This window comes from Carassius auratus, unplaced genomic scaffold, assembly GCF_003368295.1.
Source record: "Carassius auratus strain Wakin unplaced genomic scaffold, ASM336829v1 scaf_tig00215163, whole genome shotgun sequence".
NCBI lineage: Eukaryota > Metazoa > Chordata > Actinopteri > Cypriniformes > Cyprinidae > Carassius > Carassius auratus.
In genome coordinates, this window is record NW_020527959.1 from 503,463 (window position 1) to 525,787 (window position 22,325).

The 22,325-nt window shown below is 36.8% G+C and overlaps 1 protein-coding gene across 5 annotated transcripts; it reads left to right on the forward strand.

Annotated features, from left to right (window-relative positions):
- The first annotated feature begins 706 nt into the window (after positions 1 to 706).
- On the forward strand, positions 707 to 22,203 carry aglb (amylo-alpha-1, 6-glucosidase, 4-alpha-glucanotransferase b). Of its 5 annotated transcripts, none has more exons than XM_026259381.1 (34): positions 707 to 858; positions 1,185 to 1,335; positions 2,170 to 2,380; positions 2,467 to 2,639; positions 3,201 to 3,404; positions 5,706 to 5,887; positions 5,978 to 6,089; positions 6,178 to 6,304; positions 6,452 to 6,554; positions 6,643 to 6,740; positions 7,267 to 7,406; positions 7,587 to 7,774; positions 8,019 to 8,142; positions 9,458 to 9,621; positions 9,818 to 9,919; positions 12,228 to 12,383; positions 13,180 to 13,330; positions 13,522 to 13,646; positions 13,906 to 14,018; positions 14,919 to 15,053; positions 16,395 to 16,525; positions 16,614 to 16,750; positions 16,921 to 17,054; positions 17,144 to 17,319; positions 17,601 to 17,703; positions 17,776 to 18,001; positions 19,739 to 19,856; positions 19,934 to 20,069; positions 20,244 to 20,356; positions 20,562 to 20,773; positions 20,851 to 20,948; positions 21,146 to 21,233; positions 21,564 to 21,697; positions 21,822 to 22,203. In XM_026259381.1, the coding sequence occupies exons 2-34, from the start codon at positions 1,254 to 1,256 to the stop codon at positions 21,937 to 21,939; spliced, it is 4,614 nt and encodes a 1,537-aa protein (XP_026115166.1). In that variant the 5' UTR covers positions 707 to 858; positions 1,185 to 1,253; the 3' UTR covers positions 21,940 to 22,203. The 5 variants fall into 5 exon arrangements, with proteins under 5 accessions (XP_026115166.1, XP_026115167.1, XP_026115170.1 ...); XM_026259382.1 differs by lacking the exon at positions 8,019 to 8,142 and adding an exon at positions 8,529 to 8,652; XM_026259385.1 differs by lacking the exon at positions 8,019 to 8,142 and adding an exon at positions 8,529 to 8,652 and having other exon boundaries at positions 2,470 to 2,639.
- The last annotated feature ends 122 nt before the right edge of the window (positions 22,204 to 22,325 follow it).

Here is a 22,325-nt window from a genome sequence, read left to right on the forward strand (position 1 = left end):
CTAGTTCAACAACAGGACAGGAAGTAAAAGTTTAAAGTAAATATTATTATTAAATAGTCCTGTCATCAAAATAGTTTTTTGTTTATTGTCAATTTTTTTTTATTAAATGTTATCTGTAACAAATAATATTTATTTATTTATTTGTAACACATTTTTTGTAAGTGTAACGTTACTTAGCTCCAGCCCTCACCTTTATTTGGCTTTGAGGCGTGCTTCGTCGCGACAGAGTAGCGTTTTGTTTGAAGGCCTCAGAAACATTGGTTAATTTCACAGCCGTTGCTGCGGGTTGTTTTTCATGTTTGCGGGTTGGAATGACCCCAATAACAAGCAATTTACTACCATGGAATGCGAATTTTACCAGAGCAATTGGGGGGTATTTTTTGTTATGAAAACCTGGCAACCCCTGACCGCAGTTTTTTTCTTTCTCTCTCTCTTGAACGCAAGCGAAGTAATCGTAATAATAATACAAAAAAAAAAAAAAATGTAAACAGTATCACACGAGCAATATTCAGCATGGCCGTGATAGGTGTTGGTATTTAGGCTGTTGTTAGCTTCTTTTTGTGTTACTTGCTGAAATACACTAGTAATAATATTAAATGATAATGAGTAATTCGATATAAAATATTGATCACAATACAAATAATATATTACATAACACAAGTGCTGCATGGCCAACGCATGTTCCTCACAGGCTTAGCCTGATGTAACCAGTGAGATGTTACTCCAAAGGTGCTGGCTATATTTAGGGTCACTGAAAGGTCATGTCACCTCAGATGCATAACCTTATCAGACGCATAAGGTCTGTTCTGTGGCCAACATCGTGTGACACTCCAGTGAGGAGTCAGTCGGATGTTGCTGGTAATTAAACTTTCAATAGCTAATTTTAAATTATGGCACCTTGTCTTAACATTACAGACTAATGCATGAAGTGCTTGTCATGTACTATCAATTGGAAAAAAATCCCAATAAGAGGCTTCCTATCTATCTATCTATCTATCTATCTATCTATCTATCTATCTATCTATCTATCTATCTATCTATCTATCTATCTATGTCATGTTAGATCAGTAGGTCAGATTTTGATGCAAACGTTGTTGTGAAACTGTGAAACGTGCAAATCCCCCACTAGCCTGTATCAATTGCAGCAGATTGTTCACATGTTGTTCGTTGTTGTCATATGGCAGCCTGTGCTCTTGGGGATCCAGAGGTAACCTCTCCTGTGTTTAAAGGCCATCTAAAAAAACCCCGCCAACATGTTCCGTGGCAAACAGACCCGGGTGCTTCTCCTGAATGACATGGAGAGACTGGAGCGCACTCTATTTCGCCTGGAGCAAGGTATGTCTTATTGTTACAATTCCTTTTTTATAATAATTTGTCCATTGCAAATGCCCTGTGATCATTATCCATGCCATCATGATGTTTATTTTATTCTTTGATATATTTATTGTATTATTTTTAATGCTGGTGTTAATGGGTAATTTATTATTCCCCACTTATTTATCTTACTTTATTACCTTCTGCAACTCAACTATTTGGACCCCTGAAAAAGCTTTGGATAGATTTATGTGTTACTCATGGTGCTTGAGCACCAAATATCACATTCAAAAAGCTGTCTGCTATATATAGCAGAGGAATGTGCTGGTGTTCTATGCCATTTTCTGTGGTGCTTAGGTTTTGCAGATAATGTAAATATAGTTTACAAAGGTCAGTTTGTTGCTCTACATGGAATAGAATATAGTACCAGCATACTGCTTACCTTAAACTCTTTTAAGCATTAACACTTTTGTTTTTCAAATTTTACCCCAAAACAATATATGCTTAAAAAAACCATATGGTTTTTATAACCAGTGTCTTTAAAAAAGAAAAAAATATAATATTTAATTAAAATATAACTGCAAATATTTAAGAATAAAATAGAACATTTTAGATTTTCATGTTTTATATTATTTATTCTAAAACCTAAATTACACAGTACATGAAAAGTACATTTTTAAACCCTTTTATATATATAAAAAAAAAGGACTACAACATACATTATTGAACACAATAATTTATGATGCATGTAACTGATAAATGCAGTATTTAAGTGAAAGTTTCAGTTTTACAGGGTTATTGGTTGTGCAATGCTTCCTGGAGTTTTCTCATGTGACTCGCATAAAATTTACTCAGGCTTTGAGCTTCAGTTCCGCCTGGGCCCGACCCTGCAGGGTAAGAGTGTGCATGTCCACACCAACTACCCAGCACCGGGCAAGAGGTTCGTCAGCTCCAGCTTCCGTCAGCTGGAGTGGGTGAACCCTAGCGGCAGAGAGGATGATTCAGACAAATACTGCAAACTGGACCTGGAGATAGCAGGCTCTTATCAGTATTACTTTGGGTGTGGGTGAGTGAGTTGTATTAATGCATTTACTTCTTGGAATTAGTTTCTAGTTGCCTTTAGAGAAGAATAGTGCTTCCCTATTCTGTAAGCAGGAATGATGAAAGAACCGGAGGTGGCTACATTATTGTGGATCCAGTGTTGCGTATTGGCCATGAGAGGAAAATCCTGCCTCTCGATTGTATTACAGTTCAGACTTACCTTGCTAAGTGTTTGGGCCCTCTTGATGAATGGCTGGACAGACTCAGAGTGGCTAAGGAAACTGGTATGAATCACTATCTGTTGAAACTCATATATGACAAACATATACTAATGTTTATAAAATTGGGTATTTACTCTCTATTGTCTGTGACTATGCGGGTAATAGAGTTCAATGCATAGAAAAAAAAACATTTCACATAAAACTTGTCTCTGGGTTATTGCTGCTTTTCATAGTCACGTAAATACAAGTATTAGCAATGTTTTTCAGCAGTCCGAACAAGCATCTTTTAATTTAATTAAGATTGAATGTGAAATGAATATTAATTTCACCTTACAGCTGCAAACACGTTTTATTCATCATTAGTGGTGTTGGCTAAGACAAACTTTTACTATTGCCCATACTTGAACAAATTACTAACTCGAAGTATTAAAAGTTGGCATGTAACTCGTCCTGCACTATTTGTGCTATATGGATGAATGAATCATGAAGCCTGTTGGTGAAAGTTGTTGAAACACCAGATGGCGAAACACCAACTATCCAACAAGCTATTTTTTGACAAATGTTACCATGTAAGGTACAAAAAGCTCCATTAATCTAAAATAAATTACTTTTTTTTATGTTCAGGTTACAATATGATCCACTTCACGCCTCTGCAGAAACTAGGTGCATCACGATCATGCTACTCCATAGCTGATCAGCTGGAGCTGAACCCTGATTTCTCCACTCCTGGCAAGAACTACACTTGGATGGATGTGGGCAACCTGATGGAGAAACTTAAGAAAGAGTGGAGCATGCTTTGCATCACAGATGTGGTGTACAACCACACAGGTATGTTTCTGCTGCATCTTTAGCATTTAGTGAATAACACTAGCACAGTGCTTCCCAACCCTGTCCTGGAGGACCCCCTGCCCTGCACCTTTTGTATGTCTCCCTTATCTAACACACCTGATTGGGTTCAGCTATTAATCTTATTGGAATGACAATGTCACCTCTGAAGAATGACACAGCAGACCAAGAAAGAAAGGGTTAGGCTATTTATATATAAATTGCAGCTATCAGAGTGCAGATGAAAGCTGGTCACATCTGTGGCTCAATGGTTGAGATTTTTGACCTTTCAGTTGCTCTGCAGGAAGATTAACCTTGGCTGACTTGTTTTCTGTGCCATTCTAATGTTTCATGTTGCCCTCTGCTGCATATATCCCATGGGTACAAATCTGACCTCATGAACACTGTAAAGGTTAATAGGATGTCAAACTGAAAACCTTTGTTTTCTCCGTTTTGGTTAGTATGTAAAAGTGATTCAGCAGGGTTAAGAAGTTGTTCAACAGGGCCCCAAAATGTTTGCACTTTAAGACTTATTTTACTTTTGCTTTCGGTATGTTAGCTGTATATGGTAAGGTAAGATTTCAGCATTTGCTGTAACCATGAGACATTGGCATTTACAGATGACCTTATTTAACCCACTGAGATTCACTGTCAGAACTGAAATATATAACAGTTGTGTAAAGCAATTAAATGATACCAGCCATTAAAAAAAATATGAGTTTATATTACATAAACCTGCAGCTTACAATCTGAAATGTGTTATAGCAACCATTTTGGCAGGAATAAAAAAATTACAATTTGAGTCTCCCAACATGCTAAAGTCCCACAGCACGATGGCTTCCTACTGACATCATTGCAGGCTTATTCATATCAAATTTAGCAATATTCCTGTCTGACATGTTTTATTTTTTCCTAATCAGATTTTTCTGACATATATGTTTAGTAACAGAAGCAAGGGCAATATCCCCCCAAAATATAAATATGTGTTAATATGAGACATTTTTTGTTTCTAGATATTTGGTGGTCAGTTTTCTTTTTGTTTTTATTATTATTCTCACAACAGAGCCCATTCAGTAAACGATATATAAATTATTGCATTTTCCCCTCTTAAATAGCCTAATGAAACATACTGAAGTGTCCAGCTTTTTTCTAACTGAAAAGGGAAGGCTATTTATGTATGGTTTATGCCAATAAATATAATACCATGCATCAGTTACTTTTTTTTTTATGTTATCCCAAAACAAAATGCATATTTTTTTATAATCTGTGGCTGCAAGTAAAAAATTACATATTTAATTAATATCAATACTTAAGCCTTGGACTCAGAGGCACTTTTTAAGCTTCTGATGTCTTCCGGTTTCTCTTGTGAAACAAACACAGAAGGGACTAAAATTTCAGTTCATCGAACGGCCGCTAGATGCTGGCTCCAAAAGGGAGTCAGTCCCATAGACTCCCCATGTTAAAATGCCCAACTTTACAGCAGAGAAAAATGTTTACAGCCTGGTAAAAAAAGTTGTTTTGGTACAAAAACAGCCACATGGAGGGATACAAAAAGGACATTTTTTTTTTTAAACTCATTTGTTTAAATTACATTAATCTTTAAAGTTCTGCATAAGTAAGGGTGTGGACATTTGAGTGACAGGTTGATAGATTGCTGCTGCTATCACCATTGTTAAGCTAGGTGGGCGGGATTTCAGCAACCAGCTCCTGCTTCTTTGCCCATTTTCGATAATCCAGGAGTGACGCGCTGCCAAGATGGCAACAGCTGGCTCCGCCCATTTTATGCTTTAAAATGGCTCTTCAGAAACCTACGAGTGATGTCACGGACACTACGTCCATGTTTTTATACAGTCTATGGTTTTATCACAGGAAGTGTTTCCTGCACTTTAATCTTTTAAACACAGCTGTCATCGTTTGTGGAACAGAACGGCCTTGATTCTGTTAATGTGGAATCAGACCAGTTCTTTAAACAAAATACTGAAGTTTATCACACTTAATGAGCCATTTAGAAATTGATTTTACTGTTTTATTATGTACAAACGTACCAGACCTTATCAGACACTTGCATACAATTAATTTCCAGCCAGTTAACTATGTTGTTATTTCACCTTTTAATTTCCTTAATATGTGCACACTGTTGATCTAGTCTATGTAATATAATCCCATACTAACAGGTACACCTAACAGGTTGTACTTCCATATGTTTGGGTTTCGAAAACAAAGTACTCCTTTTGGCTGAAATAAAATGGATAAATGGTCTTGAATGATGACGATGATGTAATAATATCTATGTTCCTTGGTTAGCTGCCAACAGTAAGTGGATCCGACTCCATCCAGAGTGTGGCTATAACCTGGTAAACTCTCCTTATCTGAAGCCAGCCTGGCTGCTGGACAGAGCCCTGTGGCATTTCGGCTGTGCCGTAGCAGATGGAAAATACAGCGACAGTGGCCTTCCACCTCTTATTGAAAATGACAAACACATAACTGTAAGTCTTGAGGGTGTCACAGGTTTTTTTTTTACATTCCAAAGATACTTTAAAGTTTGTGGTGACCAATAAATTGGCTTGATGTTTCAGATCCTTCAAGGGCTTCTATGGACAGAAGTTTTCTCCCAACTGAAACTATGGGAGTTTTTACAGGTGAATGTTGAGAAAGCCGTAGAGCAGTTTAGGAAGGTTCTTCAGGCTGGTGAGTGTTTCAAGTCTGCTAGCATGTTTTTGGATGCTCATCACTTTTGTAGGGTCTGAGCTAAGTTGGGTGTATTTGCCATCTGTAGGTAACAGACCTGCAGGGCCTGAGCTGGAGGGAAAGCCCAAACTGAAAGTCACCCAGGATTCACAGTACAGACGCTTCAGCAACGCTGTAGACATGCAGCTGGCCCTGGAGATGTTTGGTAGACACACGTGAGTTCACTTCCTGTTCAACTTCTGTTTTATGATTAATGTTTTTTGTGAGCATGTCATCTAAATTTAATTTTTCTTATAATTATGTCTGTAATGCTCTTTGTAAACCAAAACATTTTATTTTACGTGTGTTTATCAAAACAACAGTAACGGTCCCAAATCCATCCAAGAGTGCTGTGACTGGTTTAAGATGAGTCTAGAAGAACTAAATGTGGAATGCTATAAGGAAATGCATAGCCATCATGAGAAGGTTGGTTTCTGTGTGCAAGATTCACAGATGATCTGTCTGTTTAGCTGTGATGTCTGTCTGATTACTTTATATCATTTCTTCCTTGAAGGCTATAAACTGCATAGTGGGAACGGTGTGTTATGAAAGACTCGCTGCCAACGGCCCTCAGCTTGGACCTGTCACCAAGACAAACCCTTTGGTGACTAGGTAAAAATGATGTAGTCTTGCGGAGTTACACAGGCATTATAAAGTTTGGGCTGATTTCTGGCAAAGAACTGCCCAGGTAGACAGGAAGAGATCTTAAAGCAGCTAGCCACAGCTTGTTTTGTATTTACATCATGTAAAAAATTTAATATGAAATCAGCTGACAGGCCATCCAAGATTTAGATGAGTTTATTTATTTTAAAGAACAGATCTTATTATATAATTTGTCTACCATTGAATCCTCATTCTGATGGCATCCATTCACTACAGAGGATCAATTTGTGAGCAAGTGATTTAATGCTACATTTCTCCAGATCTGTTCTGATGAAGAAACATCTACATCTTGGATGATTTTTGAGTGAAATATTCCCTAAAGTACCTCAAACATAACCTTTTTTATTCCACAAATAAATCTAAATGAATACATCTAAATGATAAATCACAATTTTCCTCTGAATTGGTCATTGTAACCGCCTGGTAGCTGATCGGAATGGCAGAATTACAGTTTAGCCTTGTTTTGATGATTCAGATATTTTACCTTCCCATTTGAGGACATGACCATGGAGCAGGAAAACCAGCTGATGCAGAATCCAAATGATGCTTGTCATCTGCTCGCCCATAATGGATGGGTCATGGGAGATGACCCACTTAGAAACTTTGCAGAGCCAGGTGAGTCAAAACAAATGTCTATTTTGGTTTCTGCTGAACAGTAATGAAAATACCAGCATGCTCGTGCAGACTTTTTGATGCTGTTTTGGTGCTGGTCTAGAAACTGCAAAAACGTGTTTCTGATGACTAAAACTGTCTAGCTGGTTAAGGAGCCTTGTAATCGATGTATCTGTCTGTTAGGATGTAATGTTTACCTCAGAAGAGAGCTTGTTTGCTGGGGTGACAGTGTGAAACTTCGCTATGGCGACAAACCAGAGGACTGTCCGTACTTATGGGCTCATATGAAGAAGTACACAGAGATCACAGCCAAACATTTCTCCGGTGTGCGTCTGGATAACTGCCACTCTACACCCCTTCATGTGGCTGAGGTACATGCTCTGATTTCTACTTTATTTTTGATCTGCATGCATATTTCATGATATATTTGTACAAATGACATATGCAACAGGCAGACTGAGAATGTTCTGAAACTCAGAATGTTCAGCAATGTCATAGTCAATTTATAAAGTGACTTTTAATGTGAAAAGTGGGTGGTTTCATTCCTTCTGAGGTTGTACTGCAGGCATTTGACATGTACTGTTGGAAGTGACAACTTGTATGTTGTGTCTATAGGCCATGTTAGCTGCAGCCAGAGTGGTCAGGCCCAATCTTTATGTGATAGCCGAACTCTTTACAGGAAGTGAACAGCTTGACAATTTGTTTGTTAATCGGCTGGGAATAACCAGTCTCGTCAGAGGTACTGCAGACTGCAAGAGACACATATTTGCCCTTGACACTAAATTTGCTTTTTGTGTTTTTTTTTCTTTCTTTCCCGCCTTTGTTTTTTCAAAAAAAATCATACCTTTTTTGGCAACATTAACTCTTTCTCTTCATCATCTACTTTGACCTCATGCATTTAATGTGCACATTAATGACACATTTCATTACTAACAAACCTGCTTAATGTCCTAATGCAATAATGTCTGATTATGTAATCTGAGAATGTTCCTATTCTTTGTCGTACGCTTCACACCATCATCTGTCTGTCTTGCTTAATTTGCTTTCATTCTATCGATCTATCTATCGTTCTGTCGTCCTGTCTATCATTCTATCTGTCTAACGCTGCTGCTGTGTGGTCTGCAGTATATGTTGGCTGTTGCACGTCAACACAGGCCTGATCTGTATGTGGTGGCTGAGCTCTTCACTGGCAGCGAGGAGCTGGACAATATCTTTATTACTAAGCTTGGCATTACCTCTCTTATCCGAGGTAAGATGCAAAGAGATTGGGAAATGCATTTGCAGTGACACACAGAAATAAGGAGCATGTTGTGTGATGTTCATATACAGTACTGCATGCTGTTTATTATGACTTATGATAAATTGTTTTGAATTGTTGTTTAAAATGAGCTAAAAACTCAGCAGATGCTATTTGATAGAATTTTAGTTGTCTTCCACACAGAATATTCTTCGATTTGAGATGTTAGAAATGGGTGGATTTTTCAATTACTTATTCTTTCGTCGCTCGGGTTGATTTTTTCTTAACTAACAGATTTATTTTCAATCATTTTTTTTTCTGATTTGTTTTGTTTTTACCTATTATGTTTAGATTGTGCTGTTCTACCCTTACAATGCGCATGAATCATTAAAACAGACATTTTGAAAACTATGATAATCTCAGCAAAATATAAATAAAACAATATTTTATATTAGTTTTTATACAAATGTAAGTGTCCTTCAGTTGTGGTGTCATTTACATCACAACCAACACTTGCTATTAATCAAGTAAAAAAAAAAAAATAGTGTGCATTTTTATTGTGCATCATTTTGAAAAAAAAATGTAATTTTGTCAAATAATTCAGAAAGTGTGAAAATATTATTTGAACAACTAGCAATGGGGCTGTGGTTGCAATGTGCACACACACACAGTTAGACAGATTAAATATACTAGTGAGAGTATGAAAAGTTCACATAATTAAAAATATCCCATACTGCAACATCAACTCTGTCATGTAAAATTTGGCCATTTTGTGTAAGATCTAATTTCCTGAGAAGATCTGTTCTGTCATCATCAGAGGCCATGAGTGCCGGGGACAGCCATGAGGAAGGTCGGCTCGTTTATCGTTTTGGAGGGGAACCTGTAGGTTCATTCGTACAGCCGAACCTCAGGCCTTTAATGCCGTCAGTTGCTCATGCCGTATTTTTGGATGTTACCCATGACAACGAATGCCCCATTCAGGTCAGTGAAAGTAACAGAAATACAAAGTATTTCAAACTTATCCTGTAAACTGTTTTTATTTTGTGTTTTATATGTTGAGGCATTTTATTACTTGTTTTAATGTGTATTCTATTCTATGTTATATATATATATATATATATATATATATATATATATTTTTTTTTTTTTTTTTTATTAAAATCTGTTTTTTTTGTAGGTTCGTTCAGTGTATGATGCTTTACCAAGTTCTGCTATCGTCTCTATGGCTTGCTGTGCCTCAGGCAGCACTAGAGGATATGATGAGCTCGTACCTCACCAGGTAAAAATCTCTGCAGTTATTTTGCTGTCTGAAAACCTAAGGCCTTGCTACCAATCAGTCAGTGATTAAACGTATGTCATATTAGTGCAAAGGTGCCTTCTAAGACAACTCTGGTTGCAAGGCTTCCAATTAGTGCAGCACAATTAATCAAATTTGTAATCGCGATTTTAGATGCCACAATTACGTAATTGTTCAAAGATGCAATTAATCATTCTCCAAATATTGTTATACTGCGTGCTTAATGTTTTTATCCATTTTTATCTTAAGGGTTATTCCATTGTTTTCATTTTAATATAAGCATGCATATTTTTACTTTTTTATTTAAAGTAGAAACCAATCCAATAGATAATGATATCGGAGGCTAAAGGCGAAAAAAAAAAATCAGCTTGTTAAATTTCATATAAAAATGTGGCATGCAGTTGCTTTAAACAATAGCATAAACATCATTCAATGTAAATTGCGATAATCGTAGTTAATCACAATTAAAATTTCAAGGTTATAATTGACAATTGATTTTTTTTTTTTTTTCATAATCATGCAGCCCTGCTTCCAAGTCGCCATGATGTCATATCCAATATTCCAAAACACATTCAAGGAATTTTATGATGACAAAGAATATATTTAATCATTGCAGTGTATATTATAAGTCATAATCAGATGGAAACATCTTAATAGACAGGATGTTGCACAAACTTTTTTGTTGACTTTCTTCGAAGTGATCACTTTTCTGCTTTTTGATCATACCCGACCATAAAAGAGTTTGGGGTCATTTTAATAATTAATACTTTTATTCAGCAAAGATGCATTCAGTTAATCAAGACTTTATGTCCCTTTAAACTTTTAAACCAATTCATCTAAGAATTCTGGAAAAATGATTACAGTTTCCACAAAAATATTAAGCAGCATAACTGTTTTCCACAATGAAAATAACAAGTAATGTTTCCTGAGCACTAAATCAGCAGAATTATTTTTGAAGGATCATGTGACACTAAAGACTAAAGAAGTAATGCTGCTGAATATTCGGCTTTGACATCACAGGAATAAATTACATTTTATTATGTATTATGTATTAAAAAATAAATAAATAAACTTAGTGATATTTCACAATATTGCAGTTTTTAATGTTTTATTTTTGATCAAGTAATTGCAGCCTAAATGAGCATACAATAAAAGACTTTTGAAAATTTGACTGACCCAAAACTTTTGAATGGCAGCTAAAGTTAAGATTTCTCCTCCGTGATTTTTATGAACGATTAAAAAAAGGTTTACGTCAGTTCCAATATGGAACAATAATCTTTTGTTCTGTTACAATCAGCACCTTGATTGTAAAACTCCCTCTACAATTCATTTCTGTTCTTCTCACTCTCAGGCTTTGTATCTGGGTCAGTATTCATAAATAAACAAAAGCCTTTCTGTTATTATTTTTTCCCCTTGTTTTCACATCTAAATGTTTCCCAGAGGGTTCTAATATAGAAAATGCTATCGGTTAGCATTCCCATTCATCTCAAATGCAACACTCAAATGCACAACCTATATTCTACCATCTTTGGTTTATAGTTTCTAAAAGAAATTTTGAGCCAGTCATCTGAACCATAAATGCTTTGTGACTGATCACTCCATATTAAAACATTAAAAACATTGCTAAAGCGATGTGTCTTAAGAAGTTTCTTAAAGGGTTAGATCAGCCAAAGCCAATCTGATCTCATACATCATTCCGCGGAACTGCTTCATTTACAACTGTGAGTGCAAACTAGATTAAACTGATTATTACGTTTTCAATATGGATATTTTTCTTACAAAAATGCAATGATCCACTACAGTTGGCCTTTGTTCCCCCCGAAGCCGTGTGAGGCACTTTTTCAATGGTTGCGCTTTATATTAAACTTATCATAGACCAGTGCAGTGCAACACCTGTTAAGTTGCATCAAACGTCTTGAAAGATCAAAGACAATTGTTTAAATAACTCCAACCGAATTCTTCTGAAAGAAGAAAGTCATACACACCTAGGATGACTTCAGGTCGAGTAAATTATTGCTTAATTTTCATTTTTGCCTGAACTAACCTTTTAAAACAATCCAACGAAGCAGCATTCCTAAATGCAGGTTGTCAGTTCCACTTAAGTGCATTGTACGAATAGCCCCCCCCCCCCCCCCCCCCCCCAATGGTGTTCTATTTTAGAATTCCTTGCCACAAAAAGGCAAATAGGTTGCAAACGTGGATGCAAAAATGCGTTTTGCCCACATAGTGGTGTTGGTACATTGTCTACCAACATAAACTGACTACAAAAGCTAACTATCTTTTACTTCAGATTTCAGTAGTAAAGGAAGAGCGTCTGTACTCTAAGTGGAATCCTGATGCACTGCCCTCTTCTGTTGGGGAGGTGAACCTCCGGACTGGAATAATGGCAGGAAAACTTGCCCTCAACAAACTCCACCAAGATCTGGCAGAGAAGGGCTTTACACAGGTCAGGATCCTGTTTACTCATAACCGATATTAATATATATATATATATATTATGAGACCCAACCTCTAACAGCAGAAGGAAACTTTGATACTCATAATCAAGTTATGTATTAACTTCTGATTAAACTCACTAGTCACTTTGCCTGACAGTTTTATTCCCTTGGATTAAATTTAGATTAAAGAAATGGTTCAAACTTAACATCTGAGACATTCTGTTGGAAATATTTGCAACTTGTCCCTCATATCAAAGTTGTTTATAGAGAGATGAACTTAGAATGGAAAGTCTTCTTAATATAAAAAATGTGAAAGTTTTTTTTTTAGAGCACTTACAGTGGCCCAAATGTTGAACTTTTAAGAGACGCTCAAAAAAAAGTATCTGTTTATTATTTCTCTAATTCATCTCTTCAAATGTAACTTTTTTATTTTCAAGATAATACACTTTTTGTGTATAAACCTTCTATTTCTATTTTTTTTTACCAAAAATGTATGAATAAATGAAAGAAATTTGAATACATGAATTTGCACCTACAAACAAATGACCTCGGGACAAACGTCACGTTTATGAGCTATTTTAGCATTTCTACAACAAAGCATTCAGATTTTTTGAGTTCATTCTGAACAGCATATCTAGTTATTTTAAAAAGTGTACGTAATTAAATTAAATATCACTGAGTTTTACGATCTACTGTAATCCAAAGACATTCACACATCTATATCCAAATCCTTTTTTCAAACCTCTGTATATAATTTCTTTCAGTATTCAGTATTCAGATATGTACTAATCATGCATGTCACAGGTTTATGTGGATCAGCTGGATGAAGACACAGTGGCTGTGACCAGGCATTGTCCCAGCACACATCAGTCTGTTGTGACTGTGTCTCGTACAGCCTTTAAAAACCCAGAAACACACCAATACCGAGAGCATCTAGCTCCCATGTACATCCCAGGTACAAATGCAAATGCTTTCAGTGCTGAATGCCCTTTGCTTTCCAGTTATTTTTATTGAAATAATTTATGCATGGCACATCATGTAGTTTGACATTTCATTTTCACTTCAGATGTCACTGAAGTATGATTTCACATGAATCAGTGGTACTTCTAAACCAGCATTTTTTTTATCTGCTATCTCATTGTTTAGGTAAAATCGAGGAGGTGATTTTAGAAGCGCATACAGTGGAGAGAAAAGCTGAGTCATACGTGAAAGATGAGAGGTTTATTAACGGCATGCCGAACTACACGGTTGAGATCCGTGAACACATCCAGGTAGCGTGACACTAGTGACGCTAGCAGCTGCGCTGGGACATGAAGGGGGGAGGGCTTATTGCTGTCATCTGACAGAGAACAGACTAATAAACAGAGAATCTTTTCTGTGGGTATTGTAGGTATTTGTTGGCATGCTCTTTGTTTTTGTATACTTTTTTTGGGGGGGGAGTTAGTGTAAGTGTATAGTTTCTTGACTACTGCACTTGTGTGCAAAGCGTGTCCCTTCTGATCTAGGCCTGAGTACATGTGTTTTTTTCAGTTAAAGGACAGTGAAATTGTAAAACAGGGAGATGCCACCACAGAGGGCCGCAGTGAGTTTGTTGAGAAGATTTTTTTGGAAAAGCTCAGACCCGGTAGTGTAATTGCATTCAGGTAATCAAACACACACAAAAATGTAATTAATCCTGTTTATTGCAGTCTTATATAATAGGCTTCAATGTAACTGTTTGTGTCAGTTTTTTAATCAGTCATGACTTAAAGTTTAAAAAGATATATTTTAAATGGTTATAGTTTTTTAAAATAAATAATTATAAATCAATCCTTTTGAGAAACACACCCAAAACTATTTTGGAACTTTTCTTGCCCTTTCTTGGAATTTCTTCCATTGAACACACACAAACATATTTTTAAGAAACTTCCAGATTTTTCAAGCTCCAGAAACAACAAGAGCACTAATCATAAAACATTTTTATGGTGATTTTCCACTGCCTGGTACTGCTTGGCTCGGCTTAGTTTGCATTTCCACTCCAGTATAGTACCGCGGGGTTATAGGCACGTGAAAGGAAGAGGAACATCTGTACTTCCTCATCAGACCACAAAATTGTGGTCATTATTTTGTTGTTTAAAAGAAGGTGAACTGGTTAGAAACTGTTGCATTCATTCATGTTCATTCAAGTTGTGTTTAGTCTTCTCTAGCTGTGCTGATTTAATCTAGCAGGTATAGTGTGTCATGTCGTAAGTCACTATGCAGGTAGAGATGATTCTTTCCAGCAAATTAGTGATGAGCAGGGTTTAAAGTCACATTTTGGTAATGGTATGGCTCACTTGGAGTTGGTACTGAAAAGAGTACCAGGTACTGTACATAGTGAGCACAATTATAGTACACCTTTGTCTTTTTGTAGCTTGAAAGTTGGGGAAGAGTTTTTTGTGTGTTCCATGGAAAAATAACAGCATTTGTTAGTTTAAAACCACATGAGCACATGAGTTTTTGGGTGAACTGTTCCTTTAAATGAACACTAATTAATTAATGTCAACATGTAACCTAATTCACAGGGTGAGTCTCGATCCAAACTCTCAGAAAATGGTTGGCTACTTGCGAAGTCAACTCTCACAGTTTAACCGGCTTTATAAACCTGGCAGTCTGACTGACAACAATGTCCCTGGCATCCTGAAAATAGCTCTAGACTTGTGAGTCATTTTTACCTTAATCATTTTCAAATACAATTCAGTTATTCATTTGTTCAGAATGGGAAATATCAATGAAAGTTATTCATTTGCTTCTCATTTGTTTAGAAAGCCAAATATGTGCTGTTTAAAGGGGGGGGGGGGGTGAAATGCTATTTCATGCATACTGAGTTTTTACACTGTTAAAGAGTTGGATTCCCATGCTAAACATGGACAAAATTTCTAAAATTAAGTTGTACGTTTGAAGGAGTATTTCTGTACTAAAAATACTCCTTCCGGTTTGTCACAAGTTTCAGAAAGTTTTTTTCGAGTATGGCTCTGTGTGACGTTAGATGGAGCGGAATTTCCTTATATGGGTCCTGAGGGCACGTCTGCCGGAAGAGCGCACGCTCCCGTATAGCAGAGCACTGAGAGCACAACAGACTTCACTGATCAGAGCGAGAGCGTCGCGAAATGTCACAAAAGGAGTGTGTTTTTGGTTGCCAGGGCAAGACAACCCTGCACAGATTACCAAAAGAGAAACAGCATTAAGGGACCAGTGGATGGAGTTTATTTTTAGTTTATTTGTTTGTTCCCTGCATTTCGAAGATGCTTGTTTTACAAACAAGGCCCAGTTTGACGCCGGATTTGCCCATCATTTATTTCTTAAGGATAATGCAGTCCCAACGAAAAAGGGTCACGATCGTGTGTTGGAACCGCATGCGGTGAGTAAAACTGCTTCAAATATCTCTGTGTTGTTAACTTAGCTATCGGCGCGTAAGCACATCAAGTAAACAACATGGGATGTTGTCATCAAACTGCACTTTCCACATGTACAGCTTAAAAAAAAAAAAAAAAAAAAGACGACAAAGTGGAACTTTGCTAAGCAAATATATAGAGTTTCAATACATACCACATAGAGACGTCGTTGCTGATGCTGCTCTTGTTAAATTTCAGCCTCTGGATCATAAATATACGCTGAATCTGACTGTTAGCCATGGTTTGTTTTGGTTGTTTTTGTCCTCACGGTAATGCCACAGCTTCCAAACGCTCTCAACCCAAAAGCTTACTCGCTAGTGATTCTTTAGCTCCGCCCACACGTCACGCCTCCAGCCGGTGGTGTTTTTCCGGGAAAAATTGGTACAGACTATCTTTCTCTTATGAATATAATAAAACTAAAGACTTTTTGGAGTTATGAAGGATGCAGTACTACTCTATAGGTACTCAAGATTAACAGGATATTGAGTGAAAACGAGCATTTCACCCCCTTTAACAGTTAATTGTGATACATAATGATATGCATCTGTTCACTGGCTTTCAGTTCAGTTCTCTTACTAATGTCTGTTGTTATAAATTATGTGTCAGTTTAATGTCCAAACTGACTCTGGCTGAGATGAACGTGTTGTTATTCTGCTGTGATGCGGAGGAGAAGGAAGATGGTGGCGGCTGCTACAATATACCATCCTGGCAGCCACTGAAGTATGGAGGCCTGCAAGGTACCCAAAAAATACACATGTAACAGGATTGGTTTCAGGTCACTGTAGTTATGTGACTGTGTAAACCTCATTCTTTCATTTCTAACAGGGTTTGTGTCAGTTTTGTCTGAAATTCGGCCCAAGAATGACCTTGGACATCCATTCTGTGATAATCTCAGACAAGGTGATTGGATGATCGATTACTTGAGCTCTCGCCTGATGAATAAAGGTGGAGCTCTGCGGGAGGTACGAAAGGAAATTTTTTTTTTTTTTTTTAGAAATGTTTGGGAAAATAAATTAAGAATAAAATTGGGCCTTTTTTAATCACTGAGATTACCTTAGCAATAATATGATATTATAAAATGTAAAACTGTTTTGATGTGGCATACTAAATACATTTTCTAAATTTGTCATAGGTTGGAAAGTGGTTCAGTGCTGTTTTTACATACCTTAAACATATTCCACGCTATTTGGTGCCATGTTATTTTGATGCAATTATTGTCGGGGCGTATGCCACAGCTGTGGATGCTGTTTTCAACCAAATGTCCAGGTTAGTGTTTTGTTTAAATGTAATTTAATTTAAGAGTATTTGTTGTGTATGTGGGGTGTAAATTGTAAATGTGTGTAATGGGGTTCCAGCTTTGTTCAGAATGGATCGACCCTGGTTAAGCAGCTGGCCCTGGGGTCAGTTCAGATGTGTGGGGTGGGTCGCATCCCTGCCCTGCCGCCCCTCTCCCCTGAACTGGAGGATGTCCCGGTCCGACTCAACAGGTTGACCAAACAAGAGGAGCAGTGTTGCGTTTCTCTTGCTGCAGGTTGGATTTAAACACAGTTCCAGCATGTAAATTATTTAACTGAAAAGACTGTTTATATTTATTTAATGCTTTGAATTAATAAAATAGAACCACATGTTTGATACTAGACAGGGCCCCAGGTGTATATTGTTTAAAAGTGTTAATAGTGACATGCTTTCTAATGCTTAAGTTGCAGTGTCATTAAAATAATTATTATTGATGTACCAATCCATACACTTCTACATATCACATACCTTTTAATGTTGGACTTGTTTTATAATAAATCATTATCAACTATGCAGGTCTGCCACATTTCTCCACTGGAATCTTCCGCTGTTGGGGGCGAGACACTTTCATAGCACTGCGTGGCCTCATGCTTTTAACAGGGAGGTACCTGGAGGCCAGGTGAGCATCTAATTTAAGAATGCATAGCAATGACTCTGATGTCACCCTCTAATCTGATGTTGCTTCTGACAGAAATATGATCTTGGCCTTTGCTGGCACAATGCGCCATGGTCTGATCCCTAATTTGCTGGGTCAGGGTGTCGCAGCCCGTTATAACTGCCGTGATGCAGTATGGTGGTGGCTTCAGTGTATCCAGGACTACTGTAATATCGTGCCCAACGGTACAGATGTTCTTATGTGCCCTGTGTCACGTATGTATCCTACTGATGACTCTGAGGCACAGCCCCTGGAGACAGTGGTAAGAAGAATGGAAACAATCTCTGACAGCTTATGATACTTATTAGTGTCCTGCCCTTCTTAGTAATGTCCTGCTCTTCTTAGTAGTGTCCTGCCCTACTTTTTACTTAATTTACCAAACTTCCATTAACATCCAACATTTGTGAAAAATATTGATAATGGAATATTTAAAAAAAAATGTATATTCTACAAAAACTCACCTTTCATACAGCTTTGTAACTTTAATTTACATAAATGTCTTGTATAAACAAACAACGTTTTTACAAAAGTATTGTTTAAAAAATTAAGGTAGTCAAATTTATGTTGAGTATATAACACTTAATGTGCAAATCTCTACATATTTAATAAGATTATAAAGGACAGACAGACACACACACACACACACACACACACACACACACACACACACACACACACACACACACACACACATATATATATATATATATATATATATATATATATATATATATATATTAATTAGGGCTGGTAATTTAATGCGTTAATTAAATTAATTTATTATGGAGAAAAATAATGTGTTAAAATTATTAACGCATTTAATGCACTTGCCCCGCCCCAGACCTATCTGGATCATCTGCCATTTCATACAGTCGATTGATGACTAAATTGAGATTGTCTCATATTTACATCAGATAGTTAAGAAATATCACACGAGAAGTAGGCTAAGTGCAATATCACACTAGTGCAAATGTGATACTCATCTTATACAACAGTTCGTTAAGAATTTAATATTGTGTGAATTTAGACACAATGTTGTCTGTTTTTGCTCAATTTTGACAACCAGAAGATAAAGACAAAGCAGAACTGTTCATCTCCAAGCAAACCAACGGTGGCATTTCATTTCTCAATCCAGGTTTTGAACGAATTTGGTGAACCATTTGGCGTGTTGAACCATTGGCATAAGCGTTGGCTGGCTTTGAAGTGGCGCTGCACAGACCGACCGGTGTATGACATCAAAGTACCGCGAGAGCGATTCAAAAGCATAAGGAGTCGTTTGCTCTCTAAGCTCTTGCAGTACTTTGATGTATCACATCGGTCGTTCTGATGGTGATGATCCGCTTCAAGTCGAACAAGCCTAATGCTTCAATGAACCATTCATAAAGAACCATTTACTTCACTCCTGAATGAATCTGCCATTTGAACGAATCAAATGAATGAATAAATGACTTGATGACTTAATCATTAAGACATAAACCACCACCTACTGGCAGTTTTGGTTTATTATTGAGTATAATTTCATTAAAGAAATAATTTCATATTTTCATAGTAATAATATTAAAATTAAGAAAATAAATTATTGAAGTTATAGTTCAACCAACCAAAAATGTACTCTTATCATTTACTCACATGGTCCAAAAGAGTAGGCTTTAGGTACCGGTAATCAATTTTATCAAACTAAATATTTCATGCTGAACCTACTTTTTAATTCTGTTTGATGCTTTACAAAACAATGACTATAAATTATTTTGGGATTATTTCTACAAATTTGATGTGCGATTCATTTGATTGACCACATAATGTAATTACTCAAAAAAAAAAAAAAAAACTGCAAAATTTTAATCGATTACCAGCCCTAATATATATATATATATATATATATATATATATATATATATATATATATATATATGCACAAAATATTGTTTTTCTTTTTTTGATTTGGCATTGTTTAATTTTGACTAAAGGCTGTTGATATTATTGTTATGAATTATATTAGGTTCACGACCAGCCGTTATATGTGGTTATTCAAGAGGCTATGCAGCGTCATATGCAGGGAGTAGAGTTTAGAGAGAGAAATGCAGGTCCACAGATCGACCACAACATGCAAGATGAAGGTGAGTCATTTTCTAAAACAGTTTTTTCATGTCTGATCCGAACCATACCTTGCTTTTCCTATTGTCCTGTACCATAGGCTTTAACATGGAGGCCAAAGTAAATCCTGAGACAGGATTTGTTTATGGTGGAAATCGCTTCAACTGTGGGACATGGATGGATAAAATGGGAGAGAGCGACAAAGCTCATAATAGAGGTGTTCCAGCCACACCCAGGTACTTTAACCACCTCCTAACATACCTGTCATTCTAAACCCATATAATAATGCTCCACTATATTTAGCACAAAAGAATGCTTTCAGTGTGAAACACTGAGACGGAATAGCTTTGAGCAAGGATAAACCAGTCCTCCATACGTCAAGTGGATGATGGTGTTGTGTTTATGTGCAGGGATGGCTCTGCGGTGGAGATTGTGGGTCTCTGTAAGTCAGCGGTGCGCTGGCTGATGACGATGAATGAGAATGGATATTTCCCATACTCCTCTGTCACAATACACAGAGATGGTACATCCTCTTCAACACGTTCACATTCTCAATTAAACTGTCAATGCTTGTTTAATACAAAATAAGGTGCCAGTAATTTAACATTTTATTTTATTACGAAAAAAAGGTGCAAACAATTTTTATGCTAATCTTTTATGCTAATGACAGCATGCTAATCATTTTATATTGTAAAGATATCATGACCATTACAGTGTCATTTTTCCAGGAACAGAACAGTCGGTATCCTATAAAGAGTGGAATCAAAGGATCCAGGAGAATTTTGAAAGGTTTTTCTACGTGTCAGATGACCCTGCAGACCCAAATGAGCAACATCCAGAACTGGTTCACAAGAAATGCATTTACAAAGACAGCTACGGGGCCTCTAGCCCCTGGTGTGACTACCAGCTCAGGCCTAACTTCACCATCGCCATGGTGGTGGTGAGTCCAAGTGCTTATAAAAGATTCTTTTTGAGGGTTTTTTGGCTGATCTTTTATGCAATCCTTTCTTTTACCAGGCACCAGAGTTGTTTACAGCGCAGAGAGCATGGAAGGCTTTAGAGATTGTAGAAAAGAAATTGCTCGGTCCTCTGGGAATGAAAACCCTGGATCCAGAGTGAGTAGAAAACAACACCTGCTGTCTGCCTGTTGGTTAAGATGGTACTTGAGTTAAAAGTGTGCTCTTTTGGCTGGCTGACTGACTGGACATGGTTCGATGAGTGCTTTTAGTCTAGAACAAGAATATTTGTGCAACGGTGAAGTCATTTGTATGTAGAAATCTCTGATGTTGGTGTGTCTGTATTTGTTTAACAGTGATCTAGTTTACTGTGGCATTTATGACAACTCCCTGGATAATGACAACTACAGCTGTGCGAAAGGATTCAACTATCACCAAGGACCTGTATGTTCTCAAACATTAAAGGGATAGTTTGCCCAAAAAAATTAAAATTCTCTCATCATTTACTCACCCTCACGTTTTTCCAAACCTGTATGAAATCTTTCTTCTGCTGAATGCAAAGAATATATTTTGAAGAATGTGGGTAACCCAATGGTTTCTGGTCCCCATTGACTTCCATATTATATTTTTTGCATATTCCAGAAGTGAACGGGTTTGGAAGTAGATGACAATTTTCATTTTGGGGTAAACTATCCTTTCAAAAAGTATAAATTGTTTTGGATTTAAGAGATTTAATTTTTTTTTAATTATGCACATTTCATCATTCATTTACAGGAATGGTTGTGGCTAGTTGGATACTTCTTACGAGCCAAGCTTTATTTTGCTAAGAAAATGGGCCAGGAGAAGTACAACGAGAGTGTGTACCTGATGAAGAATGTTCTGTCTAGACTTTATACTCATTTAGAAAGGTATTACAGAGCTCAGTCTAACACGAAAACAGTTTCATTTCTTTTAAAAGAGTGAAATGATTTGAATCTACAGTCATTTGCATATATATAACTTTTCATATCTATATGTTCTCTATTAATCTAGATCACCTTGGAAGGGTTTACCTGAGCTGACCAATGAAAATGGACAGTACTGCCCGTTCAGTTGTGAAACACAGGCTTGGTCCATCGCCACTGTTCTGGAAGCTCTGTATGATTTATGATTATGTCAAGGACAAGCTCTCATATTCTACTTGCCACCTTCCTGAGAACTTCATAGGACATTATTTTACATTGTTTCACAGCTTTGTGCAGACACAAATACTCTCTGAGATGTTTAAGTGTTTGGTAAAAATGGAAACACTTTATCTTTTGATTGTGCCAACTCACTTTTAAAGAGGTTTTTTGTCATGTAATGATGTGGATTGTTTGTTAAGGATCAGGTTTATGCCCATTTGTGATCATTAAAGTACATATCATGCTTCCTCGAGACAAAGAATTGATTCCTTACCTTTAAATAGAACTGGTACTGTACTTTTTTATATTCTCTAAATTCATATTACAAAATCTTTCAGCTATGACACACAGGTCTAGATCTGGATCTAGATCC